This window comes from Miscanthus floridulus, chromosome 5, assembly GCF_019320115.1.
Source record: "Miscanthus floridulus cultivar M001 chromosome 5, ASM1932011v1, whole genome shotgun sequence".
NCBI classification, from domain to species: Eukaryota; Viridiplantae; Streptophyta; class Magnoliopsida; order Poales; family Poaceae; genus Miscanthus; species Miscanthus floridulus.
In genome coordinates, this window is record NC_089584.1 from 111,844,405 (window position 1) to 111,860,424 (window position 16,020).

General features: G+C 45.7%; 3 protein-coding genes across 3 annotated transcripts; 1 reads left to right on the forward strand and 2 right to left on the reverse strand.

The window, feature by feature from the left end:
• Positions 1-406: 406 nt before the first annotated feature.
• LOC136453054 (uncharacterized) lies at positions 407-1,065 on the reverse strand. The gene has a single exon (XM_066453632.1). It carries the CDS (start codon positions 1,030-1,032, stop codon positions 493-495), a length of 540 nt encoding a protein of 179 aa, XP_066309729.1. The 5' UTR covers positions 1,033-1,065; the 3' UTR covers positions 407-492.
• Positions 1,066-9,681: 8,616 nt separating this feature from the next.
• Positions 9,682-13,381, forward strand: LOC136453055 (uncharacterized). Its single transcript, XM_066453633.1, has 3 exons — positions 9,682-10,381; positions 10,947-11,134; positions 12,488-13,381. Exons 1-3 carry the CDS (start codon positions 9,835-9,837, stop codon positions 12,926-12,928), a joined length of 1,176 nt encoding a protein of 391 aa, XP_066309730.1. The 5' UTR covers positions 9,682-9,834; the 3' UTR covers positions 12,929-13,381.
• A 453-nt stretch (positions 13,382-13,834) lies between these two features.
• On the reverse strand, positions 13,835-15,647 carry LOC136453057 (EKC/KEOPS complex subunit PCC1-like). The gene is made up of 4 exons (XM_066453634.1): positions 15,196-15,647; positions 14,462-14,534; positions 14,320-14,375; positions 13,835-14,226 (listed from the first exon to the last, which is right to left on the reverse strand). Exons 1-4 carry the CDS (start codon positions 15,249-15,251, stop codon positions 14,106-14,108), a joined length of 306 nt encoding a protein of 101 aa, XP_066309731.1. The 5' UTR covers positions 15,252-15,647; the 3' UTR covers positions 13,835-14,105.
• Positions 15,648-16,020: the final 373 nt, after the last annotated feature.

Below are 16,020 nucleotides of genomic sequence, written 5' to 3' on the forward strand. Positions count from 1 at the left end.
AAAATTCATCCCGTGGAGTACTGATGGATTATGTAATTTATTTTTTATTAGTATCCGAACACACCATGCAACATCCTCCTGACACGCCTGCTAAATTTTAGTCACTGGATCCAAACAACACCGAGAGGTCATCTGCTTTTCATTCAGATCTCTCTCTATCTCTTTTTTTCATGAAGTCATTAAATTTGTTAATATGTCATAATATTAAATACAAATAAAACTCTCACCGAGACTACTCTAAAATCAAAATCAAACCCAGAGTTCCCGTGTAGCATTCCGTGTTAAAGCTGAAGTTATACTACCATTTAGTGGAAATTTTCTGGCAATCACGTACCTCACGCATGCATAGTTTATACTTAATTTCTTAAGGATACACTGCTCTCGTAGTTATCGTAGAGTAATTTACACGTCAAGCTAGAGACGAGAACGAGGAGAAAAGTGGTGCCATGACACATGAGATGACTAATTCTCCACTGGCAGGGCGCGATCTTCCTAGCTGAGTACCCCCATGCATGGGTCAGCGTGCAAAGACGTCGTCGCTCCCCACGTGACGGCGCCGAACCCCCCGCGGCGCGGCGGCTTCATCGAGGAGACAGCGCAGGCGCCGTGTGGGCCGAACTCGCACGGCGCGTCCTCGGCGATGGTGCCCATGGTGGCCACAACGGCCCTCTTCCGCGAAGGGGGCGCCGTCGGGCCGACCAGACCTCCGGCGCTGCCCAGCATCTTACCGGCCCCGTAGCCGACGACCTCCGCCGTCGCCGGCTCGGCCGCGACGCGGCGCTGGCGCCTGCTGGACGAGGCCGCGGCGCGGAGAAGGTCGTCGGCCTTGTCGGAGCTGACTCGGAGGCGCTGGGACGCCGCGCCGGAGCCGGCGAAGCCGCGCCCCACGATGCCCGCAGACGACCCGGACGGCAGACCGCGCGCGCACCCGGACATGCCGCGCACGTAGAGGTCGCACGCCGAGTCGCACGCCCGCCACAGCGCGCGCATCGGCGCGCCAAGGCACCCGCAGCCGACGCTCTTCTTCTTCATCCGCCCGCGTGCTACGTGGACTTGGCTTCGGATCCCGAGAGAGACAAGGACGGACACTACAAGCTACTGCGAAGCTAGGCTCGTGGCACTTTATAGAGCAGCAGTAGGGCACGTACAACGGGTCTACCGAGCCCGTCTCCACAGAGTAAATTTTGCAGAAAACACCCCGCCGATGCTAGGAGACGGAGGTCGCGTCGTCTCGCGAAGCGACGATGCGGGCGCGTGCTCCCAGGTTGAGACGCCGGCTGAGAGCAGCGTTGTACGGCTTGCATCGTCTCCAAGCGAGGGCGTGGGATCCAGATGTGGTTGGCGCGATTTTGTTTGTTGCGCGCCAAGAATTCATCCGACAGACGGTCTTGGCAGCGGGCGGGGCAGAGATGCGACATCGGTAGGAGGGGAGGAGGGAGGTAGAGGCGTGCGGCCATCGACGGCGCGAGGACGCCGCGCGGGGAAGGGCCGGGGCGACGCCGGCGCAGTTGTCATCGGCGGGTAGCCCGCTCGGGCTACCCCTATGGCATCGCGCCTTGCGCCGTCCTCGGCGACCTCGACTTCATGCATGCCGCGCTGCTTCTTCTGCCGTCCGTTACCGCCGACGTCCCTGGCCAAGCACATCAAGGCGTTTCTCTCGCGCGTCGGCTCGGCCACCGGTCGCCGGCTTCCGCGTCGCAGGTGCCCAGGCCAACAGCTGGCTTCTCCTTCCGTCGTCTTTGTGTATGCGATTGTTCATTTAGTCTGTTGTTGGTTCTGGCCATTGAAAACTTGTTTGATCTCATCTCGTGCACTGATGACTGATGACTGTTGTTCAGCTATGGCTTTCTACAAAGATTGGTAGAATTTGAAGGTTCGTTTGATCTGAGCTGATGCTCTGAAATTGACTACTGATCCATTATCTATTTTTCAGCAATAAAGACCTACATCCACCGTGTAGTAGAAGTGGAAATTCCAGAGATCTTGTGTACTTTGTACTCTGAATTTTGTCAACCATGTGCCTGTTAGACTGATCTCCTAACCAATAAGCCCAACGATTTATTGGGCCTTGGTCACGCGTCCTGATCGGGGGGCGCCTAACCCTACATGGTTGGTGGGCCTCCGTCGCACTGCGCTATATAAAGAGGTGGGGGCCGGCGGCTCAAAGCACGAGGTTCGCCGTGAGCCGTAAACCCCACCGACAAACCCTACACCGATCTAAGAGGGCGCGCAGCCAGCAACGGGAAGCTCCGCTGACCCTCGCCGTCGTCACTGCTACGCCCCGTCTGCACTGCATCGACGTCCATGCAACCTCTACTTCAACCATCGCTGCCCGTGAGCAGACTTCATCGACGAAGCTGATGGAGGCCTCTGGATCCACTCCCTCTGAGATCTCAGGTTCGACACCTTCTCCTTCCTCTAGATAGCTTTCTAGGTCTACAGCGTTACCGTTGTCTACTGCTCTTGATGTCTACCCTATAGACCGACTGCTAGATGATTCTAGAGAGATAACAATGGTACCAGAGCCTACTAGCACGTAGATCTAGATAGGGGTAGAGAAAGAATGAGATCACGATCTCGGATCGGATCTGATGAAACCCTAACCCTAGATCGGGTTCGGGAAAAGAAATTAAAAGTTACCCGAGAAGAAATAAAATCGGGGAAAAAGCTATCCAACCCTAACCCTAACCTAGGAAGGGGACTGACTGAGAAAGGAAAAAAACCGATTTCAAATTGGAAAAGCAAACCCTAACCCTAATCGTCAAATCAGGTCAAATCCGAACAAACCAATCAATCAAAAGAAAGAGGAAAGAGGATGGCCTACCTCGGCGTCTGCGCGGCACTGCAGTCACGCCGGCGCGCGGGGAAAAGGAAGGCCGGCCGAAGGGGGCACGGCTCGCCGGGATCCGGCCATAGGGGCGCCGCGGCTAGGCCGCTCGACGGCGGCGCGCTCACCCGCTGGGGAGCGCGCACGCCGGCGAGGGGGCCGGCGACGGCGCCGGGACCTCGCTGCTTCGCCGTTGTCGCTCGCTCGGCGTTTGACTGAGGAGAGAAGGGGGGAGCAGTGAGGCGGAGAGAGAGAGCATGCGAATGAAAATGAAGCTAGGGTTGAGGGAGGCACGGTCGGCCGGGGTTTTTGATGCCCCGAGCTGCGTGCTCCACCGTCGATCTGAGATCAACGGCCAGGAGGGCTCGGGCCTCTTTTGGCCTAGGCGGGCGATGCTGCTCGGCTAAAATCCCGGCCCAGGCCCAGGTTGCGACCTGGGCGTGGGGGAGCGCTAGCGCACGCGGCTGGGCCGCGGGCAGCTGGGCTAGAAGCGCTGGCGCGCGCGGCTGGACCGCGGGTTGCTGGGCCGGGAGCGCTGGAGCGAGCGCATTAAGCAGGCCATGGGCCGCATTCGCTGGGCCGCGCGCATGGTTGCTGGATTGGGCCGAAATGGCCAAACAAAAGTACAGTCACAGTTTTTGATTTTCTTATTTTCCAGAAAATAGTTTAATCAATTTGAATTGAATTTTTATGATAATTTTCTGTACAAAATTTATCCAACGATATTTTTTGTTCAGTAAATAGTAAAGTTGCTTCTGGAAAATAGAAAAATGATTATTGAATGTTAATGTTTCCGCTGCGTATTTAAAGTAATTATGGACTTTTAATTAAATTCGAATCAACGGGAGAATTTGATTTTAAGAGCCAAGAGATAAATATGAGTTGATTATGATATTGTTATTTTTTGACCAACGTTGTTAATAGCAATATTATAATTTTAATGATTATGCATTATTTCTATTTCTGCCCAACGGTGATGTAGATTTAATGTATAAAATAATTGTATGTTTTAATTTTGACCAACGTTAAACTAAGGCATACAATTATTGTTGTTATTTCTGTTCTCACCCTATTTGAATTGTGTTTTCAGGAGGATACAACTTGATGAGTTGTATCAAAGAGATCCCCACTCTAAAAGGTGATAACTATAATGAGTGGAAGAAAAAGATAGACCTGGCTTTCATCCTCGCTGAGGTGGACTGGGTTGTCACCACACCGTGCCCCAGAGAACCTGTGGCACTAGTGAGGGAGACTGATGAGACTGATGCTGCATGGCAGAATAGAGAGCAGGATTTTGCTCCCGTAAAAATATCCTATGACCTTGAGCATAGAAAATGGGTCACTGCCAACAAGAAGTGTTTGGCAGTGATAAAGAACACCATTGAGCCTGCTATTGTGGGCTCAATTCCAGACTGTGACATGGCCATAGAGTACCTAGATAGAATAAAGAGTCAGTTCACTGGCTCTTCAAAGACATATGCAACCTAGCTGATCAAGCAGCTAGTTACAGAATGGTACTCTGGTGGCGGCAGTGGCATTAGAGAGCACATACTGAGAATGAGCAATCTGGCATCTAAGCTCAAACCAATGGATTTGGCACTCAAGGATGAGTTTCTTATTCATTTGATTTTTGCTTCTTTGTCCAAAGAATTTGACACCTTTGTTGTTAATTACAACATACAGCCTGAAAAATGGGATTTAGAAAAACTCATAGCCATGTGTGTGCAGGAGGAGGAAAGAATAAAAGTTTCACAAGGTGGTTCTATCAACTACCTAAAAGATAAGAAAAAGAACTATAATAACAGCTCTTCCTCCAAGTCATCTGGAAAAGGTCCCATGCAACAGTCTCAGAACCAGCAATTCCCAGTGGCTAAAGACCAGTGTCTCCACTGTAAGAAGACGGGACATTATAAAAAGAATTGTCCTGATTTCTTAAAGATGATTATGAAGAATAAAGGTGAGAACATTATTACGTTCGTAAATGAATCCTTGTATGTAAAGTTTTCAAAATCTACTTGGTGGATTGATTCAGGTGCAACTATTCATATTGCTAATTCATTACAGGGATTCCGTTCGATGAGAACTTTGCAAAGAAACGAAAGTTTCATTAAAGTCGCAAATGGAGTACAAGCAGATGTTGAGGCCGTTGGAGATCTTCCTCTAGAGCTTCCAGATGGCTTTATACTTTTTCTTAGAGATGTTCTTTATGTACCTTTTTTGCAAAGAAACCTGATTAGTGTATCAAAGTTGGACCATGATGGTTATGATTGCCATTTTGAAAATGGCAAATATCGGATAGGTCAAGTGGTGCTGCCAAACACATTGACATAAAGTACTATGTTGTGAAGGATAAAGTCCGAGATCAAATGATAAGTCTTGAGCATATAAGTACCGAAAAGATGCTCGCGGATCCGCTTACAAAAGGCTTACCACCCAACGTGTTCAGAGAACATGTAGCCAGCATGGGTTTAAGGGAAAGCATATAATTCCTGGACTATAAAGAGCCTAAAAGTTAAAGTAACTATTTCAGATCAGAGACGTGCATTGTAGCTGTTAAATCTATCGGCGATTGACCGTGACGATGAGACATGCTCTATGCATCATCTATGAAGAAATGAGTAGGGATAAAAGGATTGAAGTTTAAAGTTTAAAGATAAAAGTAATAATGAGATCAAGGGAGAGAATGTTAGATTGATCTCCTAACCAATAAGCCCAACGGCTTATTGGGCCTTGGTCACGTGTCCTGATCGGGGGCGCCCAACCCTACATGGTTGGTGGACCCCCGTCGTATTGCGCTATATAAAGAGGTGGGGGCCGATGGCTCAAAGCACGAGGTTCGCCGTGAGCCGCAAACCCCACCGACAAACCCTACACCGATCTACGAGGGCGCGCAGCCAGCGACGGGAAGCTCCGCTGACCCTCGACGTCGTCACTGCTACGCCCCGTCTGCACTGCATCAACGTCCATGCAACCTCTACTCCAACCATCGCTGCCCGTGAGCAGACTTCACCGACGAAGCTGATGGAGGCCTCTGGATCCACTCCCTCTGGGATCTCAGGTTCGATACATTCTCCTTCCTCTAGATAGCTTTCTAGGTCTACAACGTTATCGTTGTCTACTGCTCTTGATGTCTACCCTCTAGACCGACTGCTAGATGATTCTAGAGAGATAACAGTGCCTCATGCAACAGTACTTGCATGGTCAACCAAAGACCTTCAATCTGCATGTTAATTAATGTGAACTCATTCTTTGATACGATTAGACACGAATGTTGCAATTATATATAATATATGATTTATACGATTAGACAAGAATATTGTAATTATATATAAAAATATTGTAATCATATTGCTCTTATTTATCCTTGATATATTTTCTATCAAATAGCCACATAATGATATACAAAAATTTATTTATAGTTGATCCTAGCTACATGCAAAGCATTAAACAGTTCAGAGACGGATTCCTGTCTGTGGGTTGTATGACATGTCTTTATACCTGTTCGTATGGTAGATTCGATGCGCTTAGAGACGGAGCCCCGTCTATGGGTTGTACATGCCCTAAGGCCTTGTTTACGTTCTCCGTTAAAACTTTATATCACGTCCCATCAAATGTTTGACATATGTATAGAGTATTAAATATATATTAAAAAATAACTAGTTGCACAGATTACGACTACTCTGCGAAACAAATCTTTTAAGTTTAATTAGTTCACGATTTGACAATAAAGTGCTACAGTACACAAATATGCTAATGATAGTTAATTAGGCTTAATAAATTTGTCTAGCGGTTTACCGGTGGATTCTATAATTTATTTTTTATTAGTATCTGAACATTCATATGATATTTCTATATAACATTAGATGTGACACCTAAAACTTTACACTAAGGCCCTGTTTAGATCCCACCCAAAAACAAAAAATTTTCAAGATTCTCCGTCACATCAAATCTTACGGCACATGCATGGAGCATTAAATGTAGGTAAAAATAATAACTAATTGCACAGTTTGCCTGTAATTGGCGAGACGAATCTTTTATGCCTAAATAGTCCATAATTGAACAATTTTTGCCAAATACAAATAAAAGTGCTACAGTAAGCAAAAGCCAAAAATTTTCGGAACTAAACACGCCCTAACTAATAGAGACAAGGAGGTCCACACGCGCCATGGCTACCTCGGCATGTGTGGGGCAGGGCAGTGATGAGCACAATGATGGCAACCCTGGGTGTTTCCTTAGGGCTGCCTGTAACTTTGTACGTACTCGTCTACAGTCTGTTCGCTTGCTCGTAAATGATTGTAAATTTCTAGCCAGAAACAATGTTTTTCTCTCACACCAAACCAGCCAGCAGTAAATAATCCACGATACGATACGGCCTCCCGAACAGGCTCTAGTTGTCTGAACGTGGCTTGTGCCAGTTTGTTTGAACTTATTAGTCGATTTATCCGTTAAAATTTACAGTATTTTTCTCTTATAACAAAACAGTTTTTCTCTTATGAGTCGACTTTAATATGAGCCGAATAGATCAAATCCCTCCATTTCCTTTAATGCGGCAAAGTCCAGGGGCTGCTCTCGGAGTTGGAAAAGTAGCAGTGATTTGCTTGGTTTGATGGGTCCGTGTACACTTTTGGTTAACGCTGGTTCGCTTCGGCGAATGGCGTGGCCGCGTGGGGCCGGCGGTTTTCAGTACGGGCCGTGAAGGGAAATGGTCAGAATTCGCGCATATTCCGCTGGAAATCGAGAGGGATTTGACCACGGTTTTGGGACAGGGTCTACATCAATTGTGAAGCTGTTTAAGTTGAGCCGGCCGAAGAGAACGGGGCTGCGTGCGGCGGCTGATGGGCCATCGCCCATTGGTGGCCGGATACGCTCATGTCTCAGTCGAAGTTGATGGAGGATGATCCGTAGCTCAGTTGGCTTGCTTGGGGTGCTTCAAGCGGCCGGTCCAACCCAGGAGCCTCACCTCGGACATTTATTTTTCATTAATAATTTTAGTCATCTTTCATATAGATGTGTCACAATGGTTAAGTGATATATTTACCACGCTCAAAGTCTGGTGATCTTCGAGTATATCTTAGCTGCGTTCGTCGTCTACGTATAGTTGTAGGTTTATTTGTATACTATGTGTGTGTGAAATGTGCGTGTGTATAGTGGTCTGTGTATGTATCCGAACAGATACTATAGTTGTACCTAGAGGTGAGGCTAAAAAAAAGTCGAAGTTGATGGTTTAGGCCCCCTTTGGAACACAGGAAAGCAAAATCGCAGGAATAGGAAAATCATAGGAACGTAGTTGCAAAACAGAGGATTAGAAAACATAGGAATTTTGATGGAGTGATCATTTGGATAGGACACAGGAGAAACGTAGGATTTCTACCAAGAGCTTTGAGTGGATGTTAGATTTCCTGTAGTTTTCCTCCAAAACAGCAGGCAAAGGAAAAATGGATGTTAGATTTCCTGTAGTTTTCCTCCAAAACAGCAGGCAAAGGAAAAATTCCTGCATTATTCCTATACTCCATTCCTATGAACCAAAGGCATGAACAGTGGAAATTCCTATAGGATTCCTAGTCCTACGTTTTTCTTCTATTTTTCCTATGAACCAAAGGAGACCTTAGTGGTGCGTCATGACCGTAGAACTTTTTTTAGTAATAATTATGTGTTTTATGTAGTTTCAACACATAAATTTTTTGCACCTTAGAATTAAGATCCAACAGTCTCCATCCTCCTTCTACTTTCAGCCTCCAGCCTTCTTCTGTCTCCAGACAATCACAAATTATAAATTCACAGATCACGCATCAGCAGGCAGGGCCACGCACGCACCGCTCGGCCGGCCGAATTTTTTACTATTTGGCCCTTTTTTCGAAAGTTTCTCTCAAATAGACCCCTGGCGGAAACAATTCCAGAAATGGACCCATGGCTCGGCGCCAGAGTGACTGGCGCCGAGCTCGGCGCCATGGTCACTGGCACCGAGGTCCTGAGCATGGGAAAATGGCCTGCCAAGGGCTCGGCGCCAGAGTGACTGGCGCCGAGCTCGGCGCCGTCGATCTTAGCGCCGAGATACCTGCATTTAACCCAGCCTGCACTTCTTCCCTGAGCCATTTTTGCATATGTCTGTCCCACGGTAAAAATCAAATTTGACAATGTCCAGGTCATAGTAAAAATTCAGGCTTAACAAATTTGAGCATGTCCATCTCATGGTAAATTTAAAGACTTGCCAAAATTTTATATATCCATCTCACGGTAAATTTAGGGTGTTTGATGTGCTTGCTAACCATCGGCCTCACCAAACGTAGGCCTCCAAAGGGCAATGTCAACCCTTCTGTTCTGCTCACGCATCAATCGACCCTTCTGTTCTGCTTGCTAACCATACGTTTGGTAAATTTAAAGACTTAGCCAAAATTTTATATATCCATCTAACGGTAAATTTAGGGATTTAGCTAAAATTCTAAGTTGCCGGTGATTGTGAGGTAGGGTGAAGTGGCGAGAAAAAAAAACCCGAGACGAATGAGAAATAAGAGGAAGAACGCTCGAAGAAGAAGTGCAGAATGCAGGTGGCTCGGCGCCATTCAGACTGGCGCCGGCGCCCGGATCGACGGCGCCGAGCTGGCGCCGAGCCAAAGGGTCTATTTCTGAAATTGTTTCCGCCAGAGATCTATTTGAGAGAAACTTTCAAAAAAAAAAAAAAAAAAAGACCAAATTGTAAAAAGCTCGGCCCGGCCGGCCCGGTGCTTTTCCACTCCACGCGCTTGTCTGGTGCGGTGCAGGCAGGCAGGCAGCGGAGGATGTTGTTGCCATAAGCTCTGCAGCAGCTAAAAAAATCTATATGTTTTTTTTCGGATTTTTTTTCTAACATTTCTGGTTTTTTATCCGTATCCAACGCACTGATCCTCGTCTCCCCTCCCCTCCTTCGCCGGCCGCCACACTTTCCGTTCTCCGCTACTCCACTCCACCTACCCCCCACGCTTCAGTGCCGCCCTCCAGTCCGCACGCACGCACGGCACGAGCTCGCCGCGATGTCATGGCTCGCTCGCTCCATCGCCGCCACACTCTCCTCCGCCCACTCTGACGACGATGAATCCGAGTCCCCCTCCGGCGACAAGAGCCCGCCGCGCGCCGCCGACCCCACCAGCGCTGACACCGGGGAGTCCGACAAGCAGCCGGACACCCCGAGCCGCGGCGTTAAGGGCGATATCTCGGAGCTGACCGAGTCCCTCACCCGCCGGTTCTGGGGCGTTGCCTCCTTCCTCGCGCCACCGCCAGTTGAGCGAGAGACCGAGGAGGAGGCGGAGGAGGAGGAGGCCACCGCCGCGGAGGTGCCTCAGTCCCCACAGATCGACGGGATCCGGAGTGACCTGGCGGAGATCGGGGGCAGGGTGAAGACCGGTATCTCCAGGATCGCGTCGTCGTTCCTGCCATTCGGGCCCGGTGATCAGGGGGATGAGGAAGAGGGCGAGGCGGTCGGTGTGACCGAGGAGGTAGTGGTGTTCGTCAGTAACATCTCAAAGCATCCAAAGACATGGCTCGATTTCCCCTTGTTTGTTGATGACCGACACACGGATGGTAAGAGCCAGTGGCATCAGATCGAAATGCTTGAACTGTTCATTTTGTTGCTTTGATTCATAGATGGTGGAACCGATTGTTTTGGCGCAATTGTGTGCTCATTTTGTTGCAGTAGTAGTGGATAAGGGAAGAATCTGAGGGTTGACTTTAGTTGTTTAAGCTTGTTTGTCTACAATACAGTGTTCTCTTGCTACTGAAATTACTGTTTCTAGAGTGTAACTAAATCTATTCATCTTAATTTAGCATCTGGACTCGAATCATCATTAGTCATCATTGTTTATGTTGGAATTGAGTATATTTTGCTTATATTTACAAAGGTTTTGCTGGGGAAGTGTTGTTTTGGTTGTGATACTGTCAATGTTTACTGTACTTTTGCTCAAACTTGCAACTGGGTCGGAGTTGTTTTTGGAGTTGACAATTATAGGTTCAATATCTGTAAGTTGAATGAGTTGACACAATTTTGCATGTCATTCCTTCATGTATGATGTATGTCCAATGTTCCTTAGCATACCAGATTGATTTCCTCAGTTTCTTACCTACATTTGATATGCTTCCATGTTTTTAGATTTTGAACTGTCAGATGCGCAGTATGGACATGCAGTTGCTATAGAGCGCCTTGTGCCAAGCCTGTCGTACCTCAGGACTGAGCTTTGCTCTACCAATATGAGTGAAGCGTGCTTCTGGAAGATATATTTTGTGCTTCTCCATTCGAAACTCAGCAAGCAAGATGCTGAAATTCTTTCAACACCACAAGTATACTCCCTCTCCTTTGTTCTATTTTTCTTTCTAATTGTATATTTTTATCATGTCTGTTTCTTGCTGTTCATGCAGACTACAATTATTTAAACAGAAGCATCTGCTTATAGGCTTGATTTGGTAGACAGCTTACATAGATATTGTCAGAAATAAAATTACTTGTTTATGTGTTATGAATTGTGGTCTTTTGAATGTGAGATATGTATCTGGAAACCATTTTCTTACCCCCTATAAGCTGTCATTTTGTTTAATTGGCTTATTGTCTATCCTTTCTCTGAAGTATGAACTAGTCCATTTCCCATTGTGACTTTGTGAGTAGCGCGAGCTCAAGTTGACTAATACAAACCTGAGGCTGGGGTCAACCTTAGCTAAAATATTAATGGACCTCAAACTATATGGGAAAAGTTGGCTAGCCTGCCTTTTATATATTGTATTGTATCCTAAGATGAGGTTAACACTATCTGTAGATTGTGGATCCATGTTATTGTACATTTGTGCTAATTGTTAACAATCATACATCCAGCGTGTATCATGACAGTTACAAATTATCTTGTTTGAAGCTTAAGTGACTTTATCGCTGAGCTGATGGGAATATGGCAACAACAAAAGTTATAAGCAAAACTGCCCAAATTGATATCGTTGTATGATAATTGATGTAAGCACCATAGCACATAAAGCTTGATGAGTACTAGACGATGTAGGAACGCAAAGCTTGATGATTACGCTCGATGCAAATGTCATCTTCGTATGTAAAGTCCATTGATCAAGAACCATTTGTATATCCATTTCCAAGTGGCAGCTCTTATCAGACTGAGTGAGATTCAGGACATGCATGTCCAACGTAGAACTATTTGTATGTCCATTTCCAGATTGTAGCTCTTATCAGATAGAGTGAGATTGAGGAGATGTATCTCCAACGTTGACGTTTTTTTCCTTTTGATATTTATGTTGTGGGGTGATTTTGATTTCTGAAAACTGAAGCCTTCCAAAGGTAGATGCCAGTTTTTCAAATGAAGTACTGCCTAACTAGTATTCTGGATATCCTTCATTAATTACTTGTCTTTTCAACTAAACTAAACTTTCTAATTCATATAGTTAAATTTGCATATCATATATGAGAACACGAAGCATTCCATAACTACTACACATGCTAAGTCTAATCATATTTTCACATCATACTGCCGTTAGTACCATTATAATAAATATGGAAGTCGTGAATCATACCTTTCCTTTTGTTATTAGTAATTTTGGTAGGGAAGTTTCTTGTTGCACTTTTATTTCATTAGGATCTTGAAGCGTGCATCTATACTTGTTGCATTTCCCCTCATAAAATTCTCCTGTTTCACGCAGATCCTGGAAGCAAGAGAAGGACTATTGCAAAGTTCACCGACAAAGAACAAGCTGTTATCAGAAAACAGGAATGCTACAGAACCAGAAGATAGTCAGTTGTCACCCTCAAGCATCCAAGACAAGCGTGGAGTATCTGAAGCGCCATCATTCCAAGAACTAACTTCTGACCCTGTGCCTAATGTTGAGTCTGACAAGCATCCTATCTCAAGTACTGAGGCAGAAATAGTTGACAAGTCTGTAATTCAAGAAGAGTTGGTGATGAAAACTGAGGCAAAGGGTTTACCCACTGAGAAATCTAACCCTCACCCTGCAGAGGATGATGATGAAAAAGAAGTAGATGATTGGCTACAGGATGTGGATCATGTGCCTAGCAAAACTGGCAACACCACTGCAGTTGGGGAGGAGGAAGATGTATCCTTCAGCGATCTAGAGGATGACTAGGGGGCTGCTATCATGCGAACCAGCTATCAGCACATTGCTAGATGGTGGCTTCATGAAGAAGTGAAGAACACTCAATTGCTTTGTGCCTCTGGTTTTACCACTTCACTGTCTGGTTCTTTGATTGCCGTAGCAGAATCACGCAACAATGTTTCTCGGCGCGCCCCAATTCCAAGTTGTATCTAAGCAGTCTATCTTTTTTCTCTGTACATAAAGTTCCAGACGCGGTTCTGCATTCCTGCTATATCGCTGTCCTTATGAGCTGCTTCTGATACGAGATTCTGAATGTAATATATTAGAATCATCTATAAGCTGTCAAATATCATGTATCACTTACATGTTGATATCTTCAGAGTTCCTTTTCAAGGAACATGATACACCATACATGTAATCTCAAGGATGAACTCTGCATGCTAAGCTTATGAGCGTTGAGCAGGATACACGTTCCATTTTCTATTCGTCGCTGAGAGGTGAGAGCGGTCACGCTCAACAGTAATTACAGTATCACACATCCCATTAACGGTGGATAAATTGTGTCCTGCGGTACTGCGCTGTTCTTGGTAGTGCTATATGCACTTTGTGTGTGTGTGTTTTTTTTTTAAAAAAGATCGGAGTGCTATTTGTACCATCTCTCATTTCAAATACAGGCTGTTGTATAATTCTATTGATCTCGATCAAAAAGCAATAATAACTTGACAACTAGTTAGTAGTTAGTATAGTTTTTTTCGAGTTCTAGTTACTATATTCAAAGGTACGGATACAAACGCTTACAAGACGATAGCGTAGCTCACCATATACGCACATCATGTCCGCCGAGTCTATTTCTGATTACGTATCGAGGATATATCATGGTCTGAAAATACTAGATGTAAAAAAAAATGCCCGTACGCGTTATGAAATGGGATGATGAAGCATTAGAAGTGTTCGTACGATTTTTCACAACGGATTACAGCCTGTTCTTATCTGTACATTTTGCATTAACGTTACAGGAAAGTCCATTTCACAACAGTATGACAAAAAGAATTCACTGTTCCGAATAGGATTGGACTAATCAAGGGCAAATACAGCGATACATTAGCTTCACACAAATCAAGTGCAGTTCCATTGGTACAGACTGTCCAAAGTGCTCACAGGCGGACTAACTCCGCATGATGCAGTGTATGAGATTGTTCATAGAGATTCAAGAATGCCCTTCCGTGGCCACACCATATTCCTCGACAAGCTTCGTCGCGAGTCCCATAAGATCCACAAATGCGTTAAACGATGCTCGTAGAAACCGGGCCTCCACAGCTGCAAAGCGCCTGAATTCCCAAAATAAGAGGACTTTTCAGTGTTATGGCTTGATACAGCAATGCATAGACGACAGTTAGGGATGACAGAGCGGATATACTAACACGGCCAGCTTGCTGCCTGATAGAGTCATCTCTCTCTTCACCTTGTCAGGCTGCAACTGCAATACAAAGTTGCAAAGTCGTCGGCAACAAGAAAACTGGATGAGTTCATGAAGTGCTAGTACGTAGAGTACAACTACTTTACCTCCTTGTCAACCGCCAACGTTTTGTAGACTATGGATGCATTTTCCTCAGACCCATAATCAACTTCAAGGTTACTGCCAAACTAATATGTCAGTGTTGCACTGCGCCTTCTACTCAGAAATCGTTTACAGCAGAAATAAAATGTGTGGGCACGGTACGGCAGTAGGGGTAACATGTACATTGCATTTTTTTTGACACATCAGTAAAATATCATCTCAAATTATCATCAGAGCAAGGTGTCGAGGTCAATCGGGAAACCAAGCAAGCTATGAATACTGATATCAAGTTACCCCTAGTCCATCGATGTCATAATAAGGATGGACTTGCCAAACTACATCTACAGGCTACCAATTGGCACAAGCTCAATCAGTTCTCCCAACAATCATTCATGAAAAATACACACGGTAATACATGGAGAAAATACATAGTATTTACTTCGATTTTGCATCAAAGAGGATCTGAACAAAGAGGATGGTCTAGGCATTCATTCACACATACTTCAATTTTCTGCCTAATAATAACGGTTAGTTTCTTTTGAGGAAATCCGTCGAACAAGACACAAGCATAACGTTGCAGAGTCAACAGCGGTCGCACTGCAAAGGAATCGTAATGGCAAATTGGCTGAGGAAGGAAGCTATGCACCTAAACGGTATGCAAATCTGACTGCATCGGCACACGGCCGACCAAGGATAAAAGGGAGGGAGACTGGTAGACGGGCAGGGAGGGAGGACTCACCAGGTGAAGTCCCAGCCGCCGGAGGAAGATGCTGGTGGAACGGAAGCGGTAGCCATCGCGGCAACGGGCAGGCGGGCGGGAGCGGGCGAGAGGTCCACACGCCGGTCGGCCGCCTGGCTGCAGCGCGCGAGGAAGAGAGTTTTCGAGGCGGAGGCGGAGACGGCGCTTGGAGTTGGAGGCGCTGTGACCGTGATGGAAGGGGAGGGGGCTAGGCAGGGCCTGGGGCCTAGGGGTCCGCCGAACTTCGGGACAAGTGGGCTGGAAGGTGGCGTTCGCTGACCGGTACGTGATCTGGGCCTATGTAGTCCGCTTAGTCGATAGGGATGTGCGCGGGCTTTAGAACTTGGAAAAGGTCCATGTTATCTCTTTCAATTTTCACGAAAGTCCGTCTTTTCTCTCTGAACTTTAAAACCGAGCAAAACACCTCCCTCAATTTTTAAAATCGTTCATCTTACCTCCCTCGCCCTGTTATAAGCAGTTTTGAAGGCGGTATTTTTTTTTCTTTTTTATTTATTTTGGCTGAATCTTTGAACAATCATAGTAAATCACAGAAAAATTATAAAATAGAAAATCCAATTTTGTTGGACTCTACATGAGTAAATCTATATAGTGAACATATAATATGGTATGCTTTAGTATAAAGTTTTTGTTGTGACTTTAGATCTATGTTTTTCTGTAATTAATTGGAATAATTTATAGCTGCAGTTTCTATGGTTCAATTGTGATGAAATTTTTATGGTGAGCTAATTATTGTATGATTGAACTATAGTAAAAATTTCATACTCATGGGATCATGTATAGCTTAGTTATAGATTTATTTATATT